This window comes from Lycium barbarum, chromosome 3 (assembly GCF_019175385.1).
Source record: "Lycium barbarum isolate Lr01 chromosome 3, ASM1917538v2, whole genome shotgun sequence".
NCBI lineage: Eukaryota > Viridiplantae > Streptophyta > Magnoliopsida > Solanales > Solanaceae > Lycium > Lycium barbarum.
This window is the reverse complement of record NC_083339.1, coordinates 106,660,822-106,684,700: the sequence shown is the minus strand read 5'-3', so window position 1 is coordinate 106,684,700 and position 23,879 is coordinate 106,660,822. Positions and strand designations below refer to the sequence as shown.

Genomic DNA, 23,879 nt, shown 5'->3' with positions numbered 1-23,879 from the left:
ATTTCTTTTAGTCACAAAAAAATAATTGAATCATGATCAAGTGAAATTAAAAAAAGAAGAATAAAAAGGAGGAAACGAAAGAAAAAAAAAGTCTTTTTAAAAGGGTAGATGGATATGGGATTTGAAGTTGATTTTGATATGTTTATTTGAAAAATTACATTCTAATGATTTCGAAAGAAAGAGAAAGTAAAAAGTGGATATGCATTAGTGGTAATAACTCCAAAAATTAAGTATTATTAATATTTTAGAAACGTAAAAAGTTGTATTTTTATAATTAAGAAGTTAAAATTTTGAATAAGTTGTATTTATGTAATTTTATGAAAGTAATTGTAATCTTTTTTATTACCATTTGAAAAAGTTGTATTTGTATGCTTTCCCTTTTTATATCCGATGGAACTATACCCGTTATTTTTGCGGTGCTGGGGGATTTTGAAGTCTGCAGATGGCTTCAAGAAATTTCAAAAACTAACTATTTTTCAAAAATCGATCCAAAAAGTGGATAGTCGGTGCAATTTTTACCTTAACTTGCAATTTTTACCTTAACATGGAGCGTAACTACAACAATGTAATGACTTTAGAAGCAAAGCTTCTACAACTACAATAACAGTATCTCACTTGGGGAGTAAGTTTCCTAAAAGATCACTTATGCATTGAAAATTGTTTGTTAGTATCATTTTGTTTCTTTTAAGACTAGAATATCACTAACTATCCCTATTTTCTTCAAAATAATAAACACACAAAACTCTACTCTTCTAGTTGGCATGCCCTATCACTTAAGATTTTATTGTTTAATAATAAATTTATTAAACTCAAACCCAACCCAAACCCATTTAACCAACCAACTCATATCTTATACCTATTTGACTTTTAAAACTCACACAATGTGCCATGTCAAGTTTAGGTGTAGTTTAGGTACCCAGAAAGAAATTCATGATAAGTTGCCAATAAATAATGAAGCATATTCTTACAATGTTTACCTGCACTTCTTTTGCATCACCATAGTCTTTTGCCTTCACTTTTATTTATGTAGAATTCCATAATCATACCTTGTTCATCGGATCCTTACTTGATTATATTCTCACAATTTTTGTCACTTACAAATTCTAGTTTCTGGTAGTTCAACTATTCCTTAAGTTTTCCAATATAAAAGCCTCTCCATTTTCACCTCTAAGGACATCCAAATTTGAGATTTCACTTCACAAAAAACATTACAGTTTGATAAAACTTTTTTGGATTTTAGTTAAGATGTTCAGAGAGAAAGTCATAGTGTGATTTTTTGCAAGTACTTTCCTGTCTTTTCTTGCTTTCTCAGGTAAGTACTCTCTCAAATAACATTGTACATGAACATTATTTGTCCTTCTAGTTTACATTTAGGATGTTTTTGTATGATAGAAGTCATTTTCAAAAAAATATTTTTCATGAAAAAGTTATTTTCTGATATTCAGTCCCTATTCAGTTACTGGAAAATATATTCCGTTAAAGGAGGAAAAATGACTTCCCATTTAAGAAAATGTATTCCGTTAAAAGACCTTTCACTTGTTTTGGTAGCTCCCGGAAGTCATGACTTTTGTTTAATTTAATTGGTAGTAATTAGAACTCTAACTGATGTAACGCATGAAGCGTGCATCAACCACCTCTCAAGATCACGAATATATTGTGGCTTCTTCTTTGTTGTCTTTGCATGTCATGGGTTGAAATAACCTATATAAGAAAGGTTTTATTGTATAAACTGACTAATCCTATCATGCCAAATCAGGAGGACGACAAAAATGCTCCGACAATATGACCATGTGGCCTGATTATCTGATTTCGTGTTATTGTTGAGGTAAAGTTTTAACTCATTATTGTGAAGTTTTTTTTTTTTTTCATTTATTATCTTAGACTTGCAAATTTCAAACTCGCATCCTAGCAAATTTCTTATGTGATCTTATCCTTTTCACACTAACCGTGTTTGATCTACAATAAAATTATATTTATCTGTATCTAGCAATACATGAAGGATATATGCTTTTGTTCATAATTTATAAAATAATGAAATCTTAAGGTGAATTCGGACATAAAATCTTAAATTTTTAAAAATAAAATTTACATATTTAGAAACTATATAAAATAAAAAGTACTATATACAAGAAAAAAATCAAAGGATTAATTATATGAGAAATTAAAATATACTATTTATAAAATAAAGATAAGAGTTTCAAACTTTACGTAAAAGATTGAACTTGTTACACCCCGCACTTTCAGAGCATGAGCATGACATGTACATCACCGTAGCAACGAAGTATCGGAGATGTCCCATGATGTTTTGGAAGATACAGGCCATGGGAAGTATGTAACAACGAAATAAAAAGACGAATTACGATCTCGTAAGTCGTAATCGGGAAAGAGTGTTTTGAAATACGAGAACATGGCCATTATTAGTATGATAAGTGATAAATATCATGTATGGAGAGTTTCGGAATATTTTGAGATCGAGCAAATTGAAGAAAATAAGTTCGACGAAAATTTGAGAAATGCTGGAAGGATTTTTAGTCAACTTTGGAGGGGTATATCTCCATGTATAGTTGGAGTTTTAAGGTGTTTCAAAATCCTAAAATGAAGTTCGTCGAGTCTAGTTTGTAATGCAATAAACCGCTCGTTGATAGGACGTCGGAGTAGAGAATTATAGACGTTACAAACTGAACTGTCGCGCAGAAACAGTACTGCTACAGTACTGTAGCTACAGTACCGTCGGCCCACCCACTATAAAAGGGTTAAAACCCCATTTTATTCATCCAAAATGTTCCAAAACATTTCAGAAAAATCAGCAAGAAAAAGGGCCCTTAAATCCCACATAAAAGTGAGGATTTTGAGTGAAATTTGAAGCTACAAGTACTAATCGAAGTCCGGGCAACGCATAGTCGCAAATATGATTTCATTTTGGAGTTGGAGGAGCTTGGGAGCAAGTGAAAAATTGAATATTTTGTTACTTTGGTAAATACAAGGTATGAATCATTAAATTTCTTTCTTTATCAACATGGATTAAGGAATATTTGCAAGAAATAAAAGTTTTAGTTGCTGTGTTGATGTTTTTGATCCATGGATTGAGGGTTGAAGAGCAATTTGGATGGAAATACCTATATTTATCTTGTAGGATGTTGGGGATGTTGTTATTGATGTTCTTAGTATTAATTTCAACTTCCTTACGAAAGTAAAGATTATTGAATAGTCGTATTACAAGTGGGTTAGTTAAGAAATTTAGGAAACATCGTGTGGGATGTTTTAGGAAGTATATTGGTATGAAAATGATTGTATTGATGCTGGTATTGTTATTGTTGTGTTGGTTGTTGAATTGAGAATTTGGGCTGGGCATATAAACAGGGGAGATGCTGCCCGAATTTCGACAGAATCTAAAAGGATTTTAATTAAAGTTTCGAGACGAGCGTATGATGATGATTCTAATGATATTATGAATGGTTATATATGTAGATTACGAGGCTACGAATAATCTTCAGTGGATTGCAAGACCAGAAGTAAGTTGGAAGTCAAGAAATTATCCTTCAGGTATGTTAAGGCTCGTCCCTTTCTTTCAAAGGCATGATCTTTAGTTTATGGTTTCATAAATGTTTCCGTATTTTCCTCGTCATCAAAAGTTAAATGTCCTAGATTCCAAGGCATAATTTCCTTCTTGATATTCCATAAGTGTTTTCCAAAATATTCGTATTTTCCAAACCAAAGTTTGTGATTATGTGAGCTCTTATGATAAAGACGACGGATATATTTTCCATGACAACGATGATGAAACAAGTGAGAATATTATTTGACGACTATGATGAGAACGATCTTATGTTTAAAGGTTTCAAGTTTATGATTTCAATGACGGTATGAGAATGTCGAGCTATTTATTGATTTCTCAATCTCTTCATGGATGGTGACTTTATTTCTACATCTTCCAAAGTATATGAATTGATGCCTTATGAGACTTACGATCCTATTCTATGTTTTCTCTTAATTCTATTCTTCATCGATAGTCTCACCTTAAAATAATTGTTCCTTCAAGGTGAGACAAAGCGTCGACGATTATTCCATAATATAATCGGAGGCTACCGACCTTACGTCACTCCGATACAGTTGTGGCTTTTGATTGGGCTCTTATGCATGCTTTATATATATGTATGTATTTTCTCACACCGCGCCGCGCTATAGTCGGCCGGGCAGGCACGTCGATATGCACACCACTGCAGTGGGCATGTTATGATATTGCCCAGGACGCGGGAGGCCTGGACGCAGGCTAATGATGATAACACCGAGCCTTAATGGCCGGGCATGTTACTATTTATATATCACGCCGCGCCTTAATGGCCGGGCATGTTACTATGTATATGTATTGAAATGTTTTTTTTAAAGGCTAAGCATGCATGACATCCGCCCTACGAGGCATTCAGATGTACAGGTTACCTCTTATTCCTTGTTACTTTTCATACCTATGTTATATTGTTACTCATGCCTTACATACTCAGTACATTATTCGTACTGACGCCCCTTCTTGTGGTGTTGCGTTTCATGCCACGTAGGTGCATACAGAGGAGTAGAGGATATTGCTAGAAGATGTTCCAACTGGATTGGCGAGCTCCATTTCTTTCCGGAGTGTTGCCGAGTCAGAGTACCCATGTCATGGCATAATGAATTATGTTAGAGACTTTGCAGATAGAGTCACGTATATAGTATGTCATTCTTGTAAGCGGCTATTTAAGCCGATGTATCATTATGCATTATGTTACAAATTTCATACGATTACAGATTTTGCTTGATTTGAGAAACACGAAAAGAATGTTTTTGTTAAAAGCTTTCACTATGTTTTTCAGTTCATGACTTAAGGATTATGAGATAACGAGATCCAGCGGGTTCGTTCGGCTCTAAGTAAGGGTCGGGTGCCCATCATGCCCTATCAGGATTGGGGTGTGACAGAACTCCAAGGAAACCATATTTTTGTAAAATTCTCTCAAAATAAAGAAAAATGTGGATGATATATTTATAACTAAACATCTCAAATTTTTATGTTAAAAACATTTGAATACTTTAAAACACTATAAAATTTTCGAAGGGAGAGTGTCACAATATTAGGTTTGTTTATTTATTGAATTCTTTTTGTATTCAGACATTACAAAAAAATGAGAATTTCATATGTAAGGTTTTAATAAATGCTCGCACGGATTAGTCTACTAGTTAATTTTTAATTTTATAACTTTGATGCAATAACTTAAATTGGATGACCATATATCAAATTAACGCTTACGCCGAGGGCCTTTGAATGTTTGAGGCTGATAATTTGACGCTTTGTTATATTTATTTTTTTGGTACAATCCCTTTGCTATATATCTTTATAGAAAATTATCTTGTCTACATCTAATTATATCTTTCACAGAATTGAAGCGCATATAACTTATACATATCCCTATTTTAAATTTAGAAGAATGAGTGATGTCACCTCTTAGCTCATAGAGCCACTACGATAAGAGATCTATTTTTGTTTTTAATTTAGGAAATCAGCATTATTCGTAGCATCTTATGTAACATGATAAAACGTCAGCATTTTTCAAAGGATTTAATGCTTTGTCTAATAATTGGATGGACATTTCTTCTCAAATCTACGCGTCTGTTGCCGCTAAGCAAAACATCCATTTTTTTAAACATAAATAAAACTTGATGATATTCACCATATGGTCAGTTACACCATATGGTCCAAAACTGCATATCAATGAACTCACCGTAATCCATTGGCCATCATTACATTGAGTTACAAAAATAATTAGGACATTATATTTAAGATGAATTTTTGCCGTCTAAAAAGCGTAGATATTCCTTAAAAGTGTAATTGTTAAAGCCTACGCACTGATGTATAAAAAACATTTATAATGACTTAAAAGACAATAACATTATGTAGCTCGATCTATATAATAAGCATTAACCACTAATCCAGAAAAAAAATGGATCCGGCTCCTCTCCATTTTCTCCAAGTTCTTACTTGGATGTGAGACATGTGTCATTAACCAAACTAAGGTTTTAATTATAGTTAGAATAATAAATGTACTATATATTTGCTTCTAAATCTTTTGGCAACCCCATAATTATAGTTACAGAATATCTTATATGTATATATATTTAATGATTTTCTCTCTTTTCCAATTTTGTTTCGAGTTCCTCTTCTTCTTTTTCTTAAATATAGACTTTTTCTTTTTTGAACAGTCTAATGCTTCGTGGAGTAAATACATTAAGACCCAATTAAATAATGTACGATATCAAAAACTAAAAGAATAAAAGATAGTAATATTATAAAATAAAAATTATCTGTCTATAAAATACATGTAGACGTGCGGTACAACTATTTGACATAAACACGTAGTTCTTTCAATTGATGGAACTGGGTTGGCATGATATCATTTTAATATAGGTTCCCTAGAATTGAATATGATTAAATTACACTCGTAAGATTTTTTAGACATTTGTCAGTGGAACTTTCCTTTGTACTTGTAATAACATTCTCACATTTGACTTTGCTATTATTAGTGAATTTTGTCCTTCTCAATCATGCTCATCACAACATGTCACCTTACTTGTGTAAGTATATAAACTAGCCATCTCCATGGTTATGGCCATCCAAAATTCAACCAGAACTAAGAGTTGACAAAAGAAATTAATCAATGACGATAAAGCTTGGTTTCTTTGTGCTACTCATCTCTTTTCCAACATTATTTTTTCCTACCTTATCGATCGCCCTTTTTGATAATGGCATAGATGCTTGGTGCAAGAAAACCCCTTATCCCGATCAGTGCACGTATTTCATGAACCATGGCCAGTACCATTTTGCACCCAAGCAGAAGACCGATTTCAAGAAAATGGCCGTGGAAATAGCCTTGGAGAGAGCACTTCAAGCAGAAACTTACACCAAAGGACTAGGCGCAAAGTGCAGGAATGAACTCGAAAAGGCAGCTTGGTCCGATTGTGTGAAGCTCTACGAGAGCACAATTCTCCAACTCAATAAAACGCTCGATCCAGATACCAAGTGTACTGATTTTGATACACAAACTTGGTTAAGTACAGCCATGACAAATCTCGAAACTTGTCGAACCGGATTCATTGAGCTAGATGTTAATTCAGACTACATTATGCCCAGTCTCATGTCCAACAACGTGTCCGAATTAATTTGTAACACTTTGGCACTCAACAACAATGGCTCCAATTTGAAGCAAACTTATAAAGGTGGTTTCCCGACTTGGGTATCTCCAGGTGACAGAAAATTGTTGCAGTTGTCCTCCATAAGGCCAAATCTAGTGGTGGCTCAAGATGGTACGGGGAACTTCCGGACGATTAACGCAGCGTTAGATGCCGCGGCTGAAAGAAGTGGAAATGAAAGGTTTGTTATACATGTGAAGCGTGGAGTTTATGGAGAAAATTTGGAGATTGGAAACAAAATGAAGAATATTATGTTGGTTGGCGATGGGATGAAGTACACAATTATCACGGGTAGCCGTAGTGTTGGAGGAGGGTCTACCACGTTTAACTCTGGCACTGTTGGTAAGCTATACTTCTTGCTATTTTTGTAAAAGATTTCTTAACTTAATTACTACTTATATTTTCCTTAATTCATTACCATAATTTTGCTTAACATTTAATTTCTTTGTCTCAAATTAAATTTACTAGGGCTTTTTGACATGTTACTAAAATATTTAGCCCCCCAGTTTGTGTTAAACAATGTCTAACGCAACAAGTTAATGAAACGATTTACCTTGAAGTCATCTCCAACTAAATGTAACACCTAAATTGGATCAATCACTTTTTATTTTTTGGTACTATTATACATTGCAAATATAGTTAACTTTTTAGCCTGTTATAAATTTACAGTTGTTACTGGCGAAGGATTTATTGCTCGAGGCATTACATTCCGCAACACAGCTGGTCCACAAAACCATCAAGCAGTTGCACTACGATCCGGATCTGACCTATCAGTTTTCTATCGTTGTGGCTTTGAAGGCTATCAAGACACACTTTACGCCCATTCACAACGACAATTCTACAAGGAATGTTATATCTATGGCACAGTGGACTTTATTTTTGGTAACGCTGCTGTGGTTTTGCAGAATTGCATGATATTTGCTAGGAGGCCTATGGATAAACAAAAAATTACCATAACAGCACAAGGCCGCACTGATCCTAACCAAAACACTGGAATCTCAATACATAATTCACGAGTTATGGCTGCATCTGATCTTAGGCCCGTGCTAAGTACATTCAAGACATTTTTGGGACGGCCATGGAAACAATATTCACGTACTGTATTTATTAAAACATACCTTGGTTCATTTGTGGACCCTGCTGGTTGGCTAGAGTGGGATGGTGATTTTGCTTTAAGTACTCTGTACTATGGAGAATATAGGAACACTGGCCCTGGAGCATCGACTAGTGGGAGAGTCAAGTGGCCTGGGTATCGAGTGATCACAAACTCAAATGAAGCAGCAAGGTTCACCGTGGAAAATTTTATCGCTGGTCGATCATGGTTGCCTGCAACCAATGTGCCATTTCGTGCAGGTCTCTAATAAATAGCAGAACTATTGCATAATAGTTGGGCTCGTGATTCTTTTTTTTCCTTTTTTCTTTTTTGGTTAATCATATGTTGTTTTGTTTTCCAATTTCTGAAACAATAAGTGTGTTCTTGTAAAAGTTATTACTCCCTATGTTCCACTTTACGTGTCCTAGTTACCATTTGGAGAGTTAAATGATGTTTTTCTACAACAATTTTTTCAGATATTTTTTACTTGAAATTATTAATTATTGTGATTTATATTACTTTTTATTAGTTTTTTTAATATGTAAATTTTATTTCACAAATTTTGAATATTCTACGTCTGAATTCACACCAAAAATTAGTTCGTTTGGTCCTCAATATTACGAATCAGCTCATGTAAACGAAGAAAGTAATTGTTTAATTAACGTGAATATCAAAGCATCAACATTATGATAAGTACTCCTGTAACCGTATCATTTTCTTGACATTTGTCTGGATTTTTCTTTTCTTAACATTTATCTGGATTTTTCTTTTGATTTAGCTGCAAGGTTAGTAATAGTTTGACAAGGTAATCAACGATAGTATTTTAGATACTATTACAAGTACTTATTCAAAGGAATAAAAAAATGGAAGTACATTTGGCCAAACAGAATGGTAATACGTCGAACCCTACATCATGTCTTAGTTTCTTTGTTTTAAAAAAACGATAATGTTATAGATAATTAACTGAAACCAGTCCATGCAAGATAGCTGGCTATAGTAGCTACGTTGCCCAAGCAAGTCAAAATATTATAACTAGTAGTAGAAACTATTCGCGAAATTATTGTTCGTAGTTTATCTGATCATAGGGATGATAAAATAAAAGTGGGAGGGGATCCAAAAGAGCTAGAGGCTTGATCTTCTGGTTCCTTGTTTTGTTTATGAAAACTATGCATGATAATTTGCTCTCCCAGCCAATGGCACAGCCACATGCATCCAAGGGGTGTCAACCTCTTCACCGAAAAATTACACTATGTAAATATGTAAAAAGATTTTTTTTTATGTATATATACTATGTGTTGAACCCCCTTAATGTCGTCGTATATTTACTTTTTTTATATTTTGACACCCCTTAGTAAAAATTCTAGTTCCGCCATTACTTCCGGCTGCTACATCAATGACCTACAATCGTGAAGCAAAGTGAAGAAGTGATGTGCGTGAGCGGTAAGCATGATTATGACTTCTACGGAGTTAATGTTCACTTCTACAGGATTGCATGCTATTTTGACTCAAGTATCTTGTTCAACCCAACAAACATATGGAATATTTAATCTCCCTTCTCTCTTCTCTCTCCTCTCTCCTCTCTAACGATCAATAACGGCTACTCTCTAGTGTCTGATCAACTCATGCTCCACCTACATGGAGGTGCCGGGAGGCCCTCCTCCAACACTTCCATTGGAGGAATCGACTCTTCCTGTTGGTAATACACAACCTACGTGGGGAACTCAACCAACTACCTCGTATGCTAACTCAATTACAAAGCTATCAACTACTGCACTACCACATATTTGGCATGAAAGGGAACGGGTAATAGCTATGTTGACACCCAATTTTGTCCCTCCTTTATTCCAATTTATTTTCTCGGGCTTCTAAATTTATTGACGAGCTAAACATTTTTCACTATTAACATCGTTATTTTCATTTTTTCACTATTACTAGCATCACTTTATCACAAATTTCAAAGGGGTTTGTCATCACTTTATTATACTTTATCAGGTCCTTTATTTTCTACATATTAATCATTAATTATTATAGTATATATTGTACTAGTTATTAAATTAGAAGCCCAAAAAAATAATTAATATGGAAGAGGAAATTCAGCCAAATCCAAGCCCAATCAAACAAATATTTTTTCAGATCCTACCAGCCCAACTACACGACCAGCCCATATTTTCCAACTCACCAGTCCGTCGTCCAGCCCATTAGCTTCTCCTACCCGCTCCAGCCCATTACCTTACCCGACCCGGCCCATGTGTTCGTTAACCCTATCTTCAACAAAACAGCCGCATACCTCTCTGTCGTCTTCTTCACCCTCTTTCCCTGTCCATTTCCTCTCTCTCTCTCATCTCTTTCTCTTTTAGAAAAAAAAAACTAATCGCCCTTTAGCCATGGAAGATTTGTGCCACTCCATTTTCGTGCAATGCTCGCTGTTCTCTCATACTCTCCCTCTCTCTACGCTCCTCCTCTTGTCGTCTTATCCTCTTTCCCCTTTTTAACAAAGACCCATTTTCCTTTCAACAATGGCAGGTCTTGCCACTTCATTTTTGTGTAAATCCTTTCCTCTCTCATCGTCATTGAGCTGGTCAACATAAATGGCCAAAAAAAAAAACTTTCTGAATTCTCTGAACAAAATCGACTTTAGAAATTCGATGGTTGGATTCAAACGGCTCTTTTAGTTTTCTGTTTGGAGCCAAAAATCGTGAAATTCAAAATATAAAACCCTAGCCTTTTACCTATAAATAGGATCTTAAGTCATAGCCGAAAGGGGGGGACTGATTTTGGAAAAAAAAAAGGAAACGAATCTCCACTCTCTGTTTTTCTTATTATCGGGTTCGATCCATCGGAAAAAAAAATCCTTAACATTTTTTTAACTGGCATTCTAAACTTTAAGATTGCTAAAAACATCTCGTTCTGTCTCGGTGAACTTTAGCCGCGACTAAGATATTCGGTTTACCCAACTTTAGTTTCGAAATCGTTCGTCGTATTCGAGAATAGATTCGAGGCTTCGCGCCCCATTTCACTGTACGCAAAACAGGTCAGAAATCCTCCTTCTCACTCTGATTTAAGTTCTGTTCTACGTAAATTGATGTAGTTAGATTCGCTTAATTTAGTATGATTTTGATTCGACGTTGGTGATTAGCTATTTTGCGAAGTGGTTTCAGTAGTCATTTAAGTGTTTTGTACTGTTTATGAAAACGTTTGTTCTCGCATTTATGTTCAGCAGTTCTTTGATTCTTGTTTGTTGAGTGCGTTAGCTGTGTTTGTGATCCATGTTTGGTTCAGATGTTTAGTTTACTGTTGTAATTTAGCTCAGTCGTTATAGTTGTTGTTTCAGATTAATGTTTAAATTAAGTATCTATTCAGTCACCAGTATGAGTATGGTCGGGTTGTGACTCCATTACTGCTTGGTTATGTGGTCGGTAAAATAATTAGGCTCACGGGTTTATTTACGACGTAGTCTTGGTCTAATATTATTTAGCGATACATATGATTGGGTCTGATTCGGGTCTGTTTTCATGCATTTGTTTGTCTTGAAGTATGATTCATGTTGCGCAATCCTGAACCTGTTCATTTCATTTGTGATTTAGTATGTGTCCCTGTTCCGTTCAATATCTTTTTCCGTTCATGCTCTACTATTAGGCCCTATCTGTTTTGAAGTTAATAAATGAAGTCATACAGATTCCAACAGCCTGCTCTCTGTCCTTTTTTTTTAGTTTGAATCATTATTGTTGAATAAATCAGTCCGATACTAGCTTGACATTTATGGTCTTATAAACTGCTGAAACCTTCTTTAAATTCATTTTTCGAGATTTAAAAGACGAGTATCATCTTGTCTACTTTTCCTCGAATCATTTTTCTGATGTATGTTTTCTATACAGCTGCGTATGTTGATTGTGATAAATATCATTGGCTGAAAACACTGCCTTTAGTTTAACTTGACTGCTGCAAGTTTGCAGCAAATGTTTACTATATATTTGGCTGGATTGATTCCTTATTTTGGTGCCTATTTTGAGGAAAGATCGTTGTTGTTGCTTACTCTACTGTTTCACTGTTCCATTGGGCGTGTTGTAATCATTAAAGAAAGTAGTGTTTCTAGTTCTGTTAGCATGTTGCACTTGCTGGAAATGTCTCTCGGAGGCAACTGCAATTTGACGCAGTTCATTCATGAGCATCACTATTAGAAAATATTGTAATTTGATCTGTTGTTTGCTTCTGCAATTGCTAGTAGTGTCAACTGCAATTTTTCATCATCGTGTACTATGATCATGTGTTATATAACATGCTTTATCCCTGTGCTATACAAATGTCGTGCCCTTTTATGTATTGAAGTTGAAAATTAAATACTATGCGATTCTTTAATTTCCATCTTCATATATATTATTCTAAATCAGATTTCTCCTCTAATTATTTTGTCTCTTTCCTATTTTTTTTTTTTTTTTGCATGTACACACCGGAGTCGAAGAGTCTTATGTACACACCGGAGTCGAAGAGTCTTACTTTAAGACTCGACGTCACCCTGCAAAGGCTTGAAATGTGCATCCACATCCTCCTTCACGTCTCTCGGTTCCTCGAAATTCATCCGAACAGAACCGAAGATTCGGGAAAGAAATGATAACATTTGGCTACACTCTTCCTTTGGTTATCCATCCATAATTATATATTTGCTGGCCTTCTAGTTATTGTCGTGGATATTGTTTGTTAATTTTTCTTTGTCTTTGTGACTAACTGTTTACTTTCAGCCATATGTTTACTGTTTGTTAGAAGAGGTTGATACATTTACTTTAATATCAATGTTGGATAGCGCTTAGTAGGTGAACTCGTCGTTTAAAATAAACCAAGAATTTGAGTTGTTCCTAAGTCTCATATTTTTCTACTTAAAAGAAAGGAGCGAAGCATGACCCGATTCAAAAGAGTTAAAACTAAATGAGTTCAGCTTTTGGCCACTCTTCTATTTTCAAAAAGGAAAAGTACTTCATTCTTAATATTTTGATTCAAAACTAATCTACTAATTCCCACTCCTCTTAGTTTAAACCAATCACCTTATAGGTTAATACATAATTTTTACCAGTTACACTTATCCTAATTAATTCACTTAAGTCTGGTCGGTTAACCATTATTAATGGAATTTAGAGGATGCCTAATACCTTCCCTCTAGGTTAGTTGAACCCGTACCTAGAATCATTTGGTTTCGTAGACTTTAAAATAAAATCAACTTTAGATAATTACTTTAATGAACTTTAGGTGCCCTAATTCACCATAAATAATTAGGTGGCGACTCCTAACTTTAAATAACCCCGGAATTACCCAGATGTTGTAAACTATTTTGACCTCGGTTAAAATAGGGTATAACAAGCTAAACGACTCTCGCACAATGGCGACCCTACCATCATATTCAAAGGGCTGGAATACTATGGTATCATGGCGATGGAGTGCCGATACACTTTGGTGGGTCGATTTCTTAAAGCTCGGCCACAAATTGACAAAATTAGGGCAAAATTCAAAGAGTTGGTAACGATTAAAGTCTTGGAGTATTTGACAACTATAACGTCTTCATCAATTTCACAACTGAAGAGGATTTCACAAATACTTGGTTCAGAAGGGTCCTGGGGATTGATGGAATGCAAATGTGGCTACAACAACGGTCACCAGATTTTAAGCCAGAGGAGGATCTCCCCATTGCTCTTGCTTTTGTAAGCACTGTAAAAAACTGGGCCATAACACTATTGACTGCAGGGTCTTGGAGAGAATTAATCAAAAAAAAGGAACAAGCTAAGGTTGGAAATACTGGGAATGTGAAAGAGTTAAACAACAAACAAAATGAAAACCACAAAAATGAAGGAGAAAAGAGCAACATTGAAGGAAATAAAGAGGAAACTAATAAAAAAAAAAACAGCAAAACAATGTAGAGAAAGGAGGAAAAGAAAAAGATATTTCTCAACAAGAGGAAGGAGATAAAAAGACAGAGTCCCAGCAGGAAGGAAATAGGGTTGAAAAGGAGTAGAAGGAGATGCCTAGTAAGATATACGATAACAAGGCAAAGAAGAAATCTTTCAAGAAGACTCCAAAAAAGAAGAACGAAGTAGTGTTTAAGACTGTTACCCCAGGAGAAGTAACCTAGAGGAAGAAGAAAAAGGAAAAAAAACTGCTACTGATAATCAACAAGAGATTGAAAAAGGTAAGGAGGAACAAGTGCAAGATATATGACAGGGTGATCATAAGGTTAAGGAGAATGTACATGATACATGTCAAGGCATATAACATGTTGGGGAGGTTAAGGAAAGCAACAATATTCCTCAAATGGATAGTCAAACTAACAGCATTCACAAGAGTAACAATGACCAGGAAAACAATACCAATCTCAAATAACAAAGTTAGGAAGCAAGCTCTGAGAAAAAGGAAAAAGATCTGGAAGAAGGGGAAATTCTGTCACGACCCAACTAGGGGCCGCGACGGGTACTCGGGGCTAACCACCGAGCACCATTCGTTCTACTACTCATCTTACTCGCTCAAGGCCCCATTTATCAACTTTATACATGAATTATAGGAAAAACATATTTTAGATAGAAATATAAATGCTTTATATACATTTGCCTCTCGGCCATCAAAATAATATACACATATAATAACATCTTGTGAGACCATTTAACCCACACTGCGTATCAACGAGCCTCTACTGACAGACTATATATATATATATACGGAATAAGACTCCGTCGTGCCCAAAATATGCATATATACCAAAAGAGGAATCATAAGCACCTCCGAACAATGGAGTGCTCTCAATCAGCTGGCAGCTACTAAGGATCTAGATCAAGCTCACCTCTCTGTCTACCTGTGGGCATGAACACAGCGTCCAAAGAAAACGGACGTCAGTACGAATATTGTACTAGCATTTTTCTTTCTATGGCATGAATCCCATAATATGATTCTTCTTCCTTTCCATGATTCTCCTATATCCCGGAAAGCCAAGAGCCTAAGATCATGAATAGCTATATGAGTCAAGAGATATGATATGACGTTCTTATAAAGTAAATGATGTTGTTCCTTGTATACACTCACCTTATATACTAATCCTTTCAAGGTGAGGCAGAATGCTCATATATGTCCATAATGGAATCGAGGGTTCACGACCTTACGTCACCTCGATAGAATGCAATGGTGCTAGAGTCTTTATGCATGTATGATGACAAGTATATTTTGATAAGCATATTATTATAAGTATTTTATGATGAGCATGTCATGATTGCATCACACCGGGCCTAGTTGGCCGGGCAGTCACCGCGAAAGCGGGCAGCTATACGATACACCATGGCCAGTTGGCATGGGCAGACACCACTAGTGGGCGGCATGAGATGGTACCCCGGACGCGGGAGGCCTGGACGCGGGCTAATGTTATTGATTATTACACCATTCCGACATGGATGGGAAGCTTACATATTATGCATATGTGATATCATGATGAGTATGAGTAAGATAGCATACATTACTTCTCTTATGATGGTCATTCAGATCCAGATGTTCCATATTGAAAAGTACTAGCCTCACATACCTTTGTCGCTTAGCTAAGATATCGTTCACTTGATCCCCTTCAATATCACGTTGCTACCTTCACGAGAGAATGCACATTACGTTAGTTAACCGACTATAGGAACGCATCGTTATTTCTAGGAAAAATTGAGCAAAATCCACCATTTTTCTCCAAATTTCCACATTCATGGGTTCTAGCTTATTATCATGTTTTCTCATACCACACACCCACTTCATGGTCTACACGTCATTTATAACATCTTTATACTCACAACACATCAACATTCATGATTCAATCCCACTATCATTCAATTATAACACTATTCACATTTTATGACCCATTTATTACACCCTCTCATAATCCAAGTGTTTCATCATATAAATACTTTAGTCATCATGGAAGAGTCATCAAACTTACCTTAGAGGTTGGTGGAACAATCCTGGAGTGAAGCTTCTCCTCTTTCACCAAAACCCTACTTCACCTCCTTTGGGATCTCTTGGTTTGGATGAACTTCACTTGAGTATCATAGACTTTGATTCATGAATTTGATGTTGTTGATCTTAGTTTCCCTTGGTCCTTCTTGTAGATGAAGTGTTTGGAGAATTCTCTAGAAAGCTCTTGAGTTGTGTAGATGATAAAATGAAATAAAATAAGGCTTGGGTCCCTTTGAATAACTCAAAGTCTGATTTTTAATGATCAACAGTCGGGGTGTATAGTGGTCGTGAACCACAGTTTACGGGTCGTATACTGGTTTACGGTCCGTCCTTCATGGTCGTATTTAAGCATATCAAAAACAGAAGGGTTGGCTGTCATCATGGTGATTTACGATTGAGGTTTACGGGCCGTATTTCGATTTACGGTCCGTATTCTGGGTCGTGTTTTACCATTTCAACATTTAACAGAAAGTTAAATTTCTTGGAGTGTTGGAGGACGATCGCACTTTGCGGGCCGTATTGTGCTTTACGACCACTGGACTGTAATGAATTTCTGCAACTTTCTTATTTCCAAAAATTCATGAATCGTCATTCCCTACTTAGTGAAACACCGCACACTCATACCCTTCGTTGATCTATTCATTGTAGACTCACGGAAAATTTTCCGAGGTGTAACACTCTTCCCCCCTTTTGGAACATTCGTCCTCGAATGTTAAAACACTCGGGATTCTACAAAAATTTCGCCAGAGTTTCCCCTATAATTTGGCACTACCATCCTGTCACAACAACCCATAATATCATCGCCTCACAGGGCTATATCATAATATCAACATATCTATGGCCACACACGACCAAAAGCATAAAAATAAAGCATACATACCTTATCTCGTCGACGTCTCAGCTTGAATCTCCTCCGGGGGTTGGAATAAATGCGGATATTTGGCTTGCATATACTCCTCTGATTCCCAAGTCATTTCTTCCTGACTATTGTTTCGCCATAGAACCTTGATTGAAGCAACCTCTTTGTTCCGAAGTCTTCGCACCTGTCTATCTAAAATAGCAACCGGTACTTCTTCATATGTCAATTTTTCTATCACTTGAACGTCATCCACCGGAACTATTCTTGTTGGGTCTCCAATGCACTTGCGGAGCATCGATATGTGAAAAACTGGGTGCACTGACTCAAGCTCTGAAGGAAAGTCCAATTCGTAGGCTACACGACCCACCTTACGGATAATTTTATAAGGTCCAATATATCGTGGGCTCAACTTCCCCTTTTTACCGAATCTCATTACCCCTTTCATTGGCGATACTTTCAAGAATACCCAATCATTGACCGGAAATTCCAAGTCTCGTCGGCGGTTGTCCACATAGGACTTTTGACGGCTTTGGGCTGTCAATAATCGATCTCGTATCACCTTGACTTTGTCCACTGCTTGTTGAATCAATTCGGGGCCTATTAGTTGTACTTCTCCCGTCTCAAACCATCCAATCGGGGATCTGCATTTCCTCCCATATAAAGCTTCATACGGAGCCATTTGAATACCGGAATGGTAGCTATTATTATAGAAAAATTCAATCAAGGGTAAGTGATCATCCCAACTACCACCAAAATCTAATATGCAGGCCCTTAACATATCCTCCAAAGTCTGAATAGTGCGTTCGGCTTGTCCATCGGTCTGTGGATGAAATGCCGTGCTAAGCTTAACTTGAATACCTAGACCCTCGTGAAAAGACCTCCAGAACTTAGCTGTAAATTGGGCTCCTCTGTCTGTAATAATGGCTAATGGAATTCCGTGAAGTCGCACAATTTCTTTCAAGTACAACCTAGCATAATCTTCCGCTGAATACGTGGTTCTGACTGGAAGAATGTGAGCTGCTTTGGTCAATCTATCCACGATCACCCATATAGAATCGTATTTGCCTCGGGAGCGAGGTAATCCTACAATTAAATCCATATTAATTTCTTCCCATTTCCATGTAGGAATTTCCATTGCCTGCAATAAGCCCCCTGGCCTCTGATGTTCTGCTTTCACTTGCTGGCAATTTAGGCATTGGGCTACAAATTCTGCTATGTCTCGTTTCATGCCATCCCACCAATATAGCAGTTTGAGATCATGATACATCTTGGTTGCACCTGGATGAATAGAGTATCGAGAATAGTGTGCTTCCTCTAGAATTCGTTGGCGTAATTCTGCTACATCCGGCACACATAGCCTGCCTCGATATCTAAGGACCCCATCTATGGAAACTTCAAATGACGACTCCTCGTTTTCATGAGAGACATCCTGTAATGACACATTTGTGGATCTTCATACTGCCGTTCTTTCACTTCTATATTCAAAGGTGAAACTGTGGGATCATTGATGCTAATTCCTGCATCACCCGAATCCATTACACGTACTCCAAGATTAGCTAGTTGGTGGAGCTCATGAACCATTTCTTTCTTTTCCGGAGGGATTTCACATAGACTGCCCATTGATCGGCGGCTAAGCGCGTCGGCTACAACATTTGCCTTTCCGGGGTGGTATAAAATATTCACATCATAATCTTTTAACAATTCTAACCACCTCATCTGCCACAGGTTCAACTCTTTCTACTTAAAAATATGTTGGAGGCTTTTGTGATCCGTATAGATATCAACGTGCACACCATACAAATAATGTCTCCATATCTTCAACGCATGAATAAGCACGGCCAATTCGAGATCATGAGTTGGATAATTTTGTTCATGTTTCCGCAACTGTCTCGAAGCATATGCAATAACCTTCCCATGTTGCATTAATACACATCCTAGTCCCACACCGGAGGCATCACAATACACGACATAGCCATCCGGCCCTTCGAGAAGTGTTAACACTGGAGCTGAAGTCAATCTGTCTTTCAACTCTTGAAAACTACGCTCACATGCATCATTCCATTGAAATTTAGCGGACTTCTGAGTTAGCTTCGTCAATGGAGCTGAAATAGATGAAAAGCCCTCTACGAATCTTCTATAATAGCCTGCTAAACCCAGAAAACTACGAACTTCCGTGGGCGTCGTAGGCCTTGACCAAGTCTTCACAGCTTCAATTTTCTGAGTGTCGACTCGGACGCCATCACTTGAAATAACATGGCCTAGAAATGTCACAGAATTCAGCCAAAACTCGCATTTCGACAATGTTGCATATAGCTCCAGGGCTCGAAGAATACCAAGAACGATCCTCAAATGATCTGCATGTTCCGATTCCGTGCGAGAATATACCAAAATATCATCAATAAATACAATCACAAATAGATCCAAGAGAGGCCTGAATACGTTGTTCATCAAATTCATAAATACAGCCGGAGCATTAGTCAACCCGAATGACATCACTCGGAATTCATAGTGGACATATCTCGTTCTGAAGGCTGTTTTTAGAATACCCGCTTCCCTAACTCTCACTTGATGGTAGCCCGACCTTAAATCTATTTTTGAAAACCACTTGGCACCTTGCAATTGATCGAACAAATCGTCAATTCTGGGGAGGGGATACTTGTTCTTTATTGTTACCTTGTTCAGCTGTCTGTAATCGATGCACATCCGTAGAGATCCGTCCTTCTTTCTCACGAACAGGACCGGTGCTCCCCACGGCGATGAACTGGGCCTTATAAACCCCTTTTCAAGCAAGTCCCTCAATTGTGCCTTCAGCTCTTTCAATTCTGCTGGAGCCATTCGATAAGGAGGAATAGAAATAGGCTTCGTGTCTGGCAATACATCAATAGTGAAGTCAATTTCCCTCTCAGGAGGAAGACCTGGTAGTTCATTTGGAAATACATCTGGAAATTCATTCACTACTGGAACAGACTGGAAAGTCGGTGGCTCTGCCTCTGTGTCATGAACCCGAACTAGATGATAAATATAACCTTTAGCTATCATCTTTCTTGCCTTAAGGTAGGAAATAAACCTGCCCTTTGGAGACGCCGTATTACCCTTCCATTCAAGTACGGGCTCTCTCGGGAATTGAAATCGAACCATCTTCGTCCGGCAATCGACATTAGCATAGCATGAGGCCAACCAATCCATACCCATAATTACGTCAAAATCAAGCATTTCCAGCTCAATCAAATCAGCTTTTGTTCGGCGATCACATATAACAACTACACAATTTTTGTACACTTTCCTCGCTATTACCGGATCACCAACCGGAGTGAATACCTCAAAAGGTCTAATTGGCTCGGGTTTCACCCCAATACAGTCAGCAACATACAGAGTAACATAAGATAAGGTAGAACCCGGATCGATCAAAGTATATACAGCACGGGAAAATATAGTTAATGTACCTGTGACAACATCTGGAGAAGACTCAAGATCCTGTCGCCTGACTAAAGTATATACGCGGGGCTGAACGGCACCTAAAGTAGATGCTCCCCCTCTGCCTCTACCTCTACCTGCTGAAGTCTGAGGAATCTGTGTTGTCGGGCGTACCGAAGAAGAACCCGCTGCTGAACCTGTGGGCTGAGTCCCGGCTCTATCTCTTATCGAGGGACAATCTCTCATCATATGGACAACTTGACCGCAGGCATAGCAGGTGTCCGAACCTCGACGACACTGTCCGGAATGTAGTCTACCGCACTGGCTGCACCGCGGTACTGGGGGTCCCCTCTGACTAAAATCCCCTCTGGATTGAAAATCTGAGGCCCTCGAACTCTGGCCCTGTCCTGACCGGAAAGAATGGTCAAACCTCCTATCTGGAAGTCTGGAAGGCGCACTAGTCGCTGACTGGCCTGAATGCCTAGAATACGTCTGTCTCGGTCCCCCTCTATACTCACTGCTGGCTCCCATAGATCTAGCCCTCTTGCCTTGTCCCCTGTCAGTATCACGATCACTTCTTTGCGGTGGCTGTCGTCCCTCTAAATTCTGAGCCTGGGCTTGTATACGGGAAATGTCCATCCCATCCTGTAATGAGGCTGTCAAGCAATCTTTGAATAAATGTGATCCCAGACCACTCACAAACCTGTGCACTCGATCCCCCATGTCGGCCACCATAGCCGGGGCATACCTGGCCAAAGAATTAAATTGCAAGCTATATTCCCGAGCACTCATGCTTCCCTATTTTAGATTCAAGAACCTGTCCGCTCTAGCTCGGCGGACCTCGGGTGGCAAATAATGACAAATAAAAGCATCCACAAATTCTTGCCAAACCGGAGGAGGCGCGTTCTCTCCCCTTGATGCTACCCAGTTGTTGTACCATAATACCGCCACATCGCGGAGTCTATAAGAAGCCAACTCCACGGATTCGGTCTCGGAGGCATGAATAATCCTTAAGGTCCTCAACATTTCATCAATGAAGTTTTGTGGATCTTCATCCGGTTTCGACCCAAAGAACTCCGGAGGATTTAAAGTCATAAAATCACGAGCTCTCGTACTAGCTGAACGATCACTCGGGCCCGCATTCTGTCGTTGTGCCTGGGCGGCAACCAATTGGGTCAATAAATGTATGGCCTCAGTCACTTGTTGACCCGAAGCACCCGCTGGAGAAATCGGATCCGAGGCTCCTCCTTGCTCTTCTACATTGGGCGGGGCCTCATTTTGTGATTCGCCCTTTTCTACGTTCATCAGGGGCTCTCTTTCTGCCCATCTTTTTGTCGTAGCATTGCCCTTCTGGGCAGCTGTAGCTCTCCCTTTTGGCGGCATTCTGAGACCACAGCACACTATTAGGAAGGATGAAATCTTACGTTTGGCTCTATCGCACGATTTAATAAAAAGAAGGATGGTCATTTTTCTAAATGCCCTGTAGCCTCTTGTTTATTAGCGTGGTGCGCAACACACCATAAACAAGACTCTACTAGAAACGGCTCGTAGACACTTCCTAGGATGAACTGCTCTGATACCACTTCTGTCACGACCCAGCTAGGGGCCGCGACGGGTACCCGGGGCTAACCACCGAGCACCATTCGCTCTACTACTCATCTTACTCGCTCAAGGCCCCATTTATCAAATTTATACATGAATTATAGGAAAAACATATTTTAGATAGAAATATAAATGCTTTATATACATTTGTCTCTCGGCCATCAAAATAATATACACATATAATAACATCTTGTGAGACCATCTAACCCACACTGCGTATCTACGAGACTCTACTGACAGACTATATATATATAGACGGAACAAGACTCCGTCATGCCCAAAATATGCATATATACCAAAAGAGGAATCATAAGTACCTCCGAACAATGGAGTGCTCTCAATCAGCTGGCAGCTACTAAGGATCTGGATCAAGCTCACCTCCCTGTCTACCTGTGGGCATGAACACAGCGTCCAAAGAAAACGGACGTCAGTACGAATATTGTACTGAGTATGAGAGGCATAAACAATGAAGAAAGGAAACAATAATATAATGAGAACATCAATATGGAACATCTGGATCTGAATGACCATCATAAGAGAAGTAATGCATGCTATCTTACTCATACTCATCATGATATCACATATGCATAATATCTAAGCTGCCCGTCCATGTCGAAACGGTGTAATAATCAATAACATTAGCCCGCGTCCGGGGTACCATCTCATGCCGCCCACTAGTGGTGTCTGCCCATGCCAACTGGCTATGGTGTATCGTATAGCTGCCCGCTTTCGCGGTGACTGCCCGGCCAACTAGGCCCGGTGTGATGCAATCATGACATGCTCATCATAAAATACTTATAATAATATGCTTATTAAAATATACTTGTCATCATACATGCATAAAGACTCTAGCACTACTGCATTCTATCGAGGTGACGTAAGGTCGTGAACCCTCGATTCCATTATGGACATATATGAGCATTTTGCCTCACCTTGAAAGGATTAGTATATAAGGTGAGTGTATACAAGGAACAACATCATTTACTTTATAAGAACGTCATATCATATCTCTTGACTCATATAGCCATTCATGATCTTAGGCTCTTGGCTTTCCGGGATATAGGAGAATCATGAAAAGGAAGAAGAATCATATTATAGAAAGAAAAGGACTAGCCTCACATACCTTTGTCGCTTAGTTAAGTTATCGTTCACTTGATCCCCTTCAATATCACGTTGCTACCTTCACGAGAGAATGCACATTACGTTAGTTAACCGACTATAGGAACGCATCGTTATTTCTAGGAAAAATTGAGCAAAATCCACCATTTTTCTCCAAATTTCCACATTCATGGGTTCTAGCTTATTATCATGTTTTATCATACCACACACCCACTTCATGGTCTACACGTCATTTATAACATCTTTATACTCACAACACATCAACATTCATGATTCAATCCCACTATCATTCAATTATAACACTATTCACATTTTATGACCCATTTATTACACTCTCTCATAATCCAAGTGTTTCATCATATAAATACTTTAGTCATCATGGAAGAGTCATCAAACTTACCTTAGAGGTTGGTGGAACAAGCCTGGAGTGAAGCCTCTCCTCTTTCACCAAAACCCTACTTCACCTCCTTTGGGATCTCTTGGTTTGGATGAACTTCACTTGAGTTTCATAGACTTTGATTCATGAATTTGATGTTGTTGATCTTAGTTTCCCTTGGTCCTTTTTGTAGATGAAGTGTTTGGAGAATTATCTAGAAAGCTCTTGAGTTGTGTAGATGAGAA

The 23,879-nt window shown here is 37.9% G+C and overlaps 1 protein-coding gene and 1 long non-coding RNA gene across 2 annotated transcripts; both read left to right on the top strand.

Moving 5' to 3' along the window:
* Nucleotides 1-1,005: 1,005 nt before the first annotated feature.
* LOC132633987 (uncharacterized) lies at nt 1,006-4,995 on the top strand. The gene is made up of 4 exons (XR_009579987.1): nt 1,006-1,312; nt 1,757-1,825; nt 3,469-3,543; nt 4,554-4,995. It is a non-coding gene; the product is annotated as an uncharacterized LOC132633987 (long non-coding RNA).
* A 1,685-nt stretch (nt 4,996-6,680) lies between these two features.
* LOC132633986 (probable pectinesterase/pectinesterase inhibitor 17) lies at nt 6,681-8,920 on the top strand. Its single transcript, XM_060350324.1, has 2 exons — nt 6,681-7,554; nt 7,882-8,920. Exons 1-2 carry the CDS (start codon nt 6,681-6,683, stop codon nt 8,571-8,573), a joined length of 1,566 nt encoding a protein of 521 aa, XP_060206307.1. The 3' UTR covers nt 8,574-8,920.
* The last annotated feature ends 14,959 nt before the right edge of the window (nt 8,921-23,879 follow it).

What these genes read in the sequence shown, in the direction of transcription:
- LOC132633986 (XM_060350324.1), top strand. Translation starts at nt 6,681, where the DNA reads ATGACGATAAAGCTTGGTTTCTTTGTGCTACTCATCTCTTTTCCAACA. An exon ending in GTTTAACTCTGGCACTGTTG is followed by an intron (nt 7,555 to 7,881) that starts GTAAGCTATACT and finishes ATAAATTTACAG; the next exon opens with TTGTTACTGGCGAAGGATTT.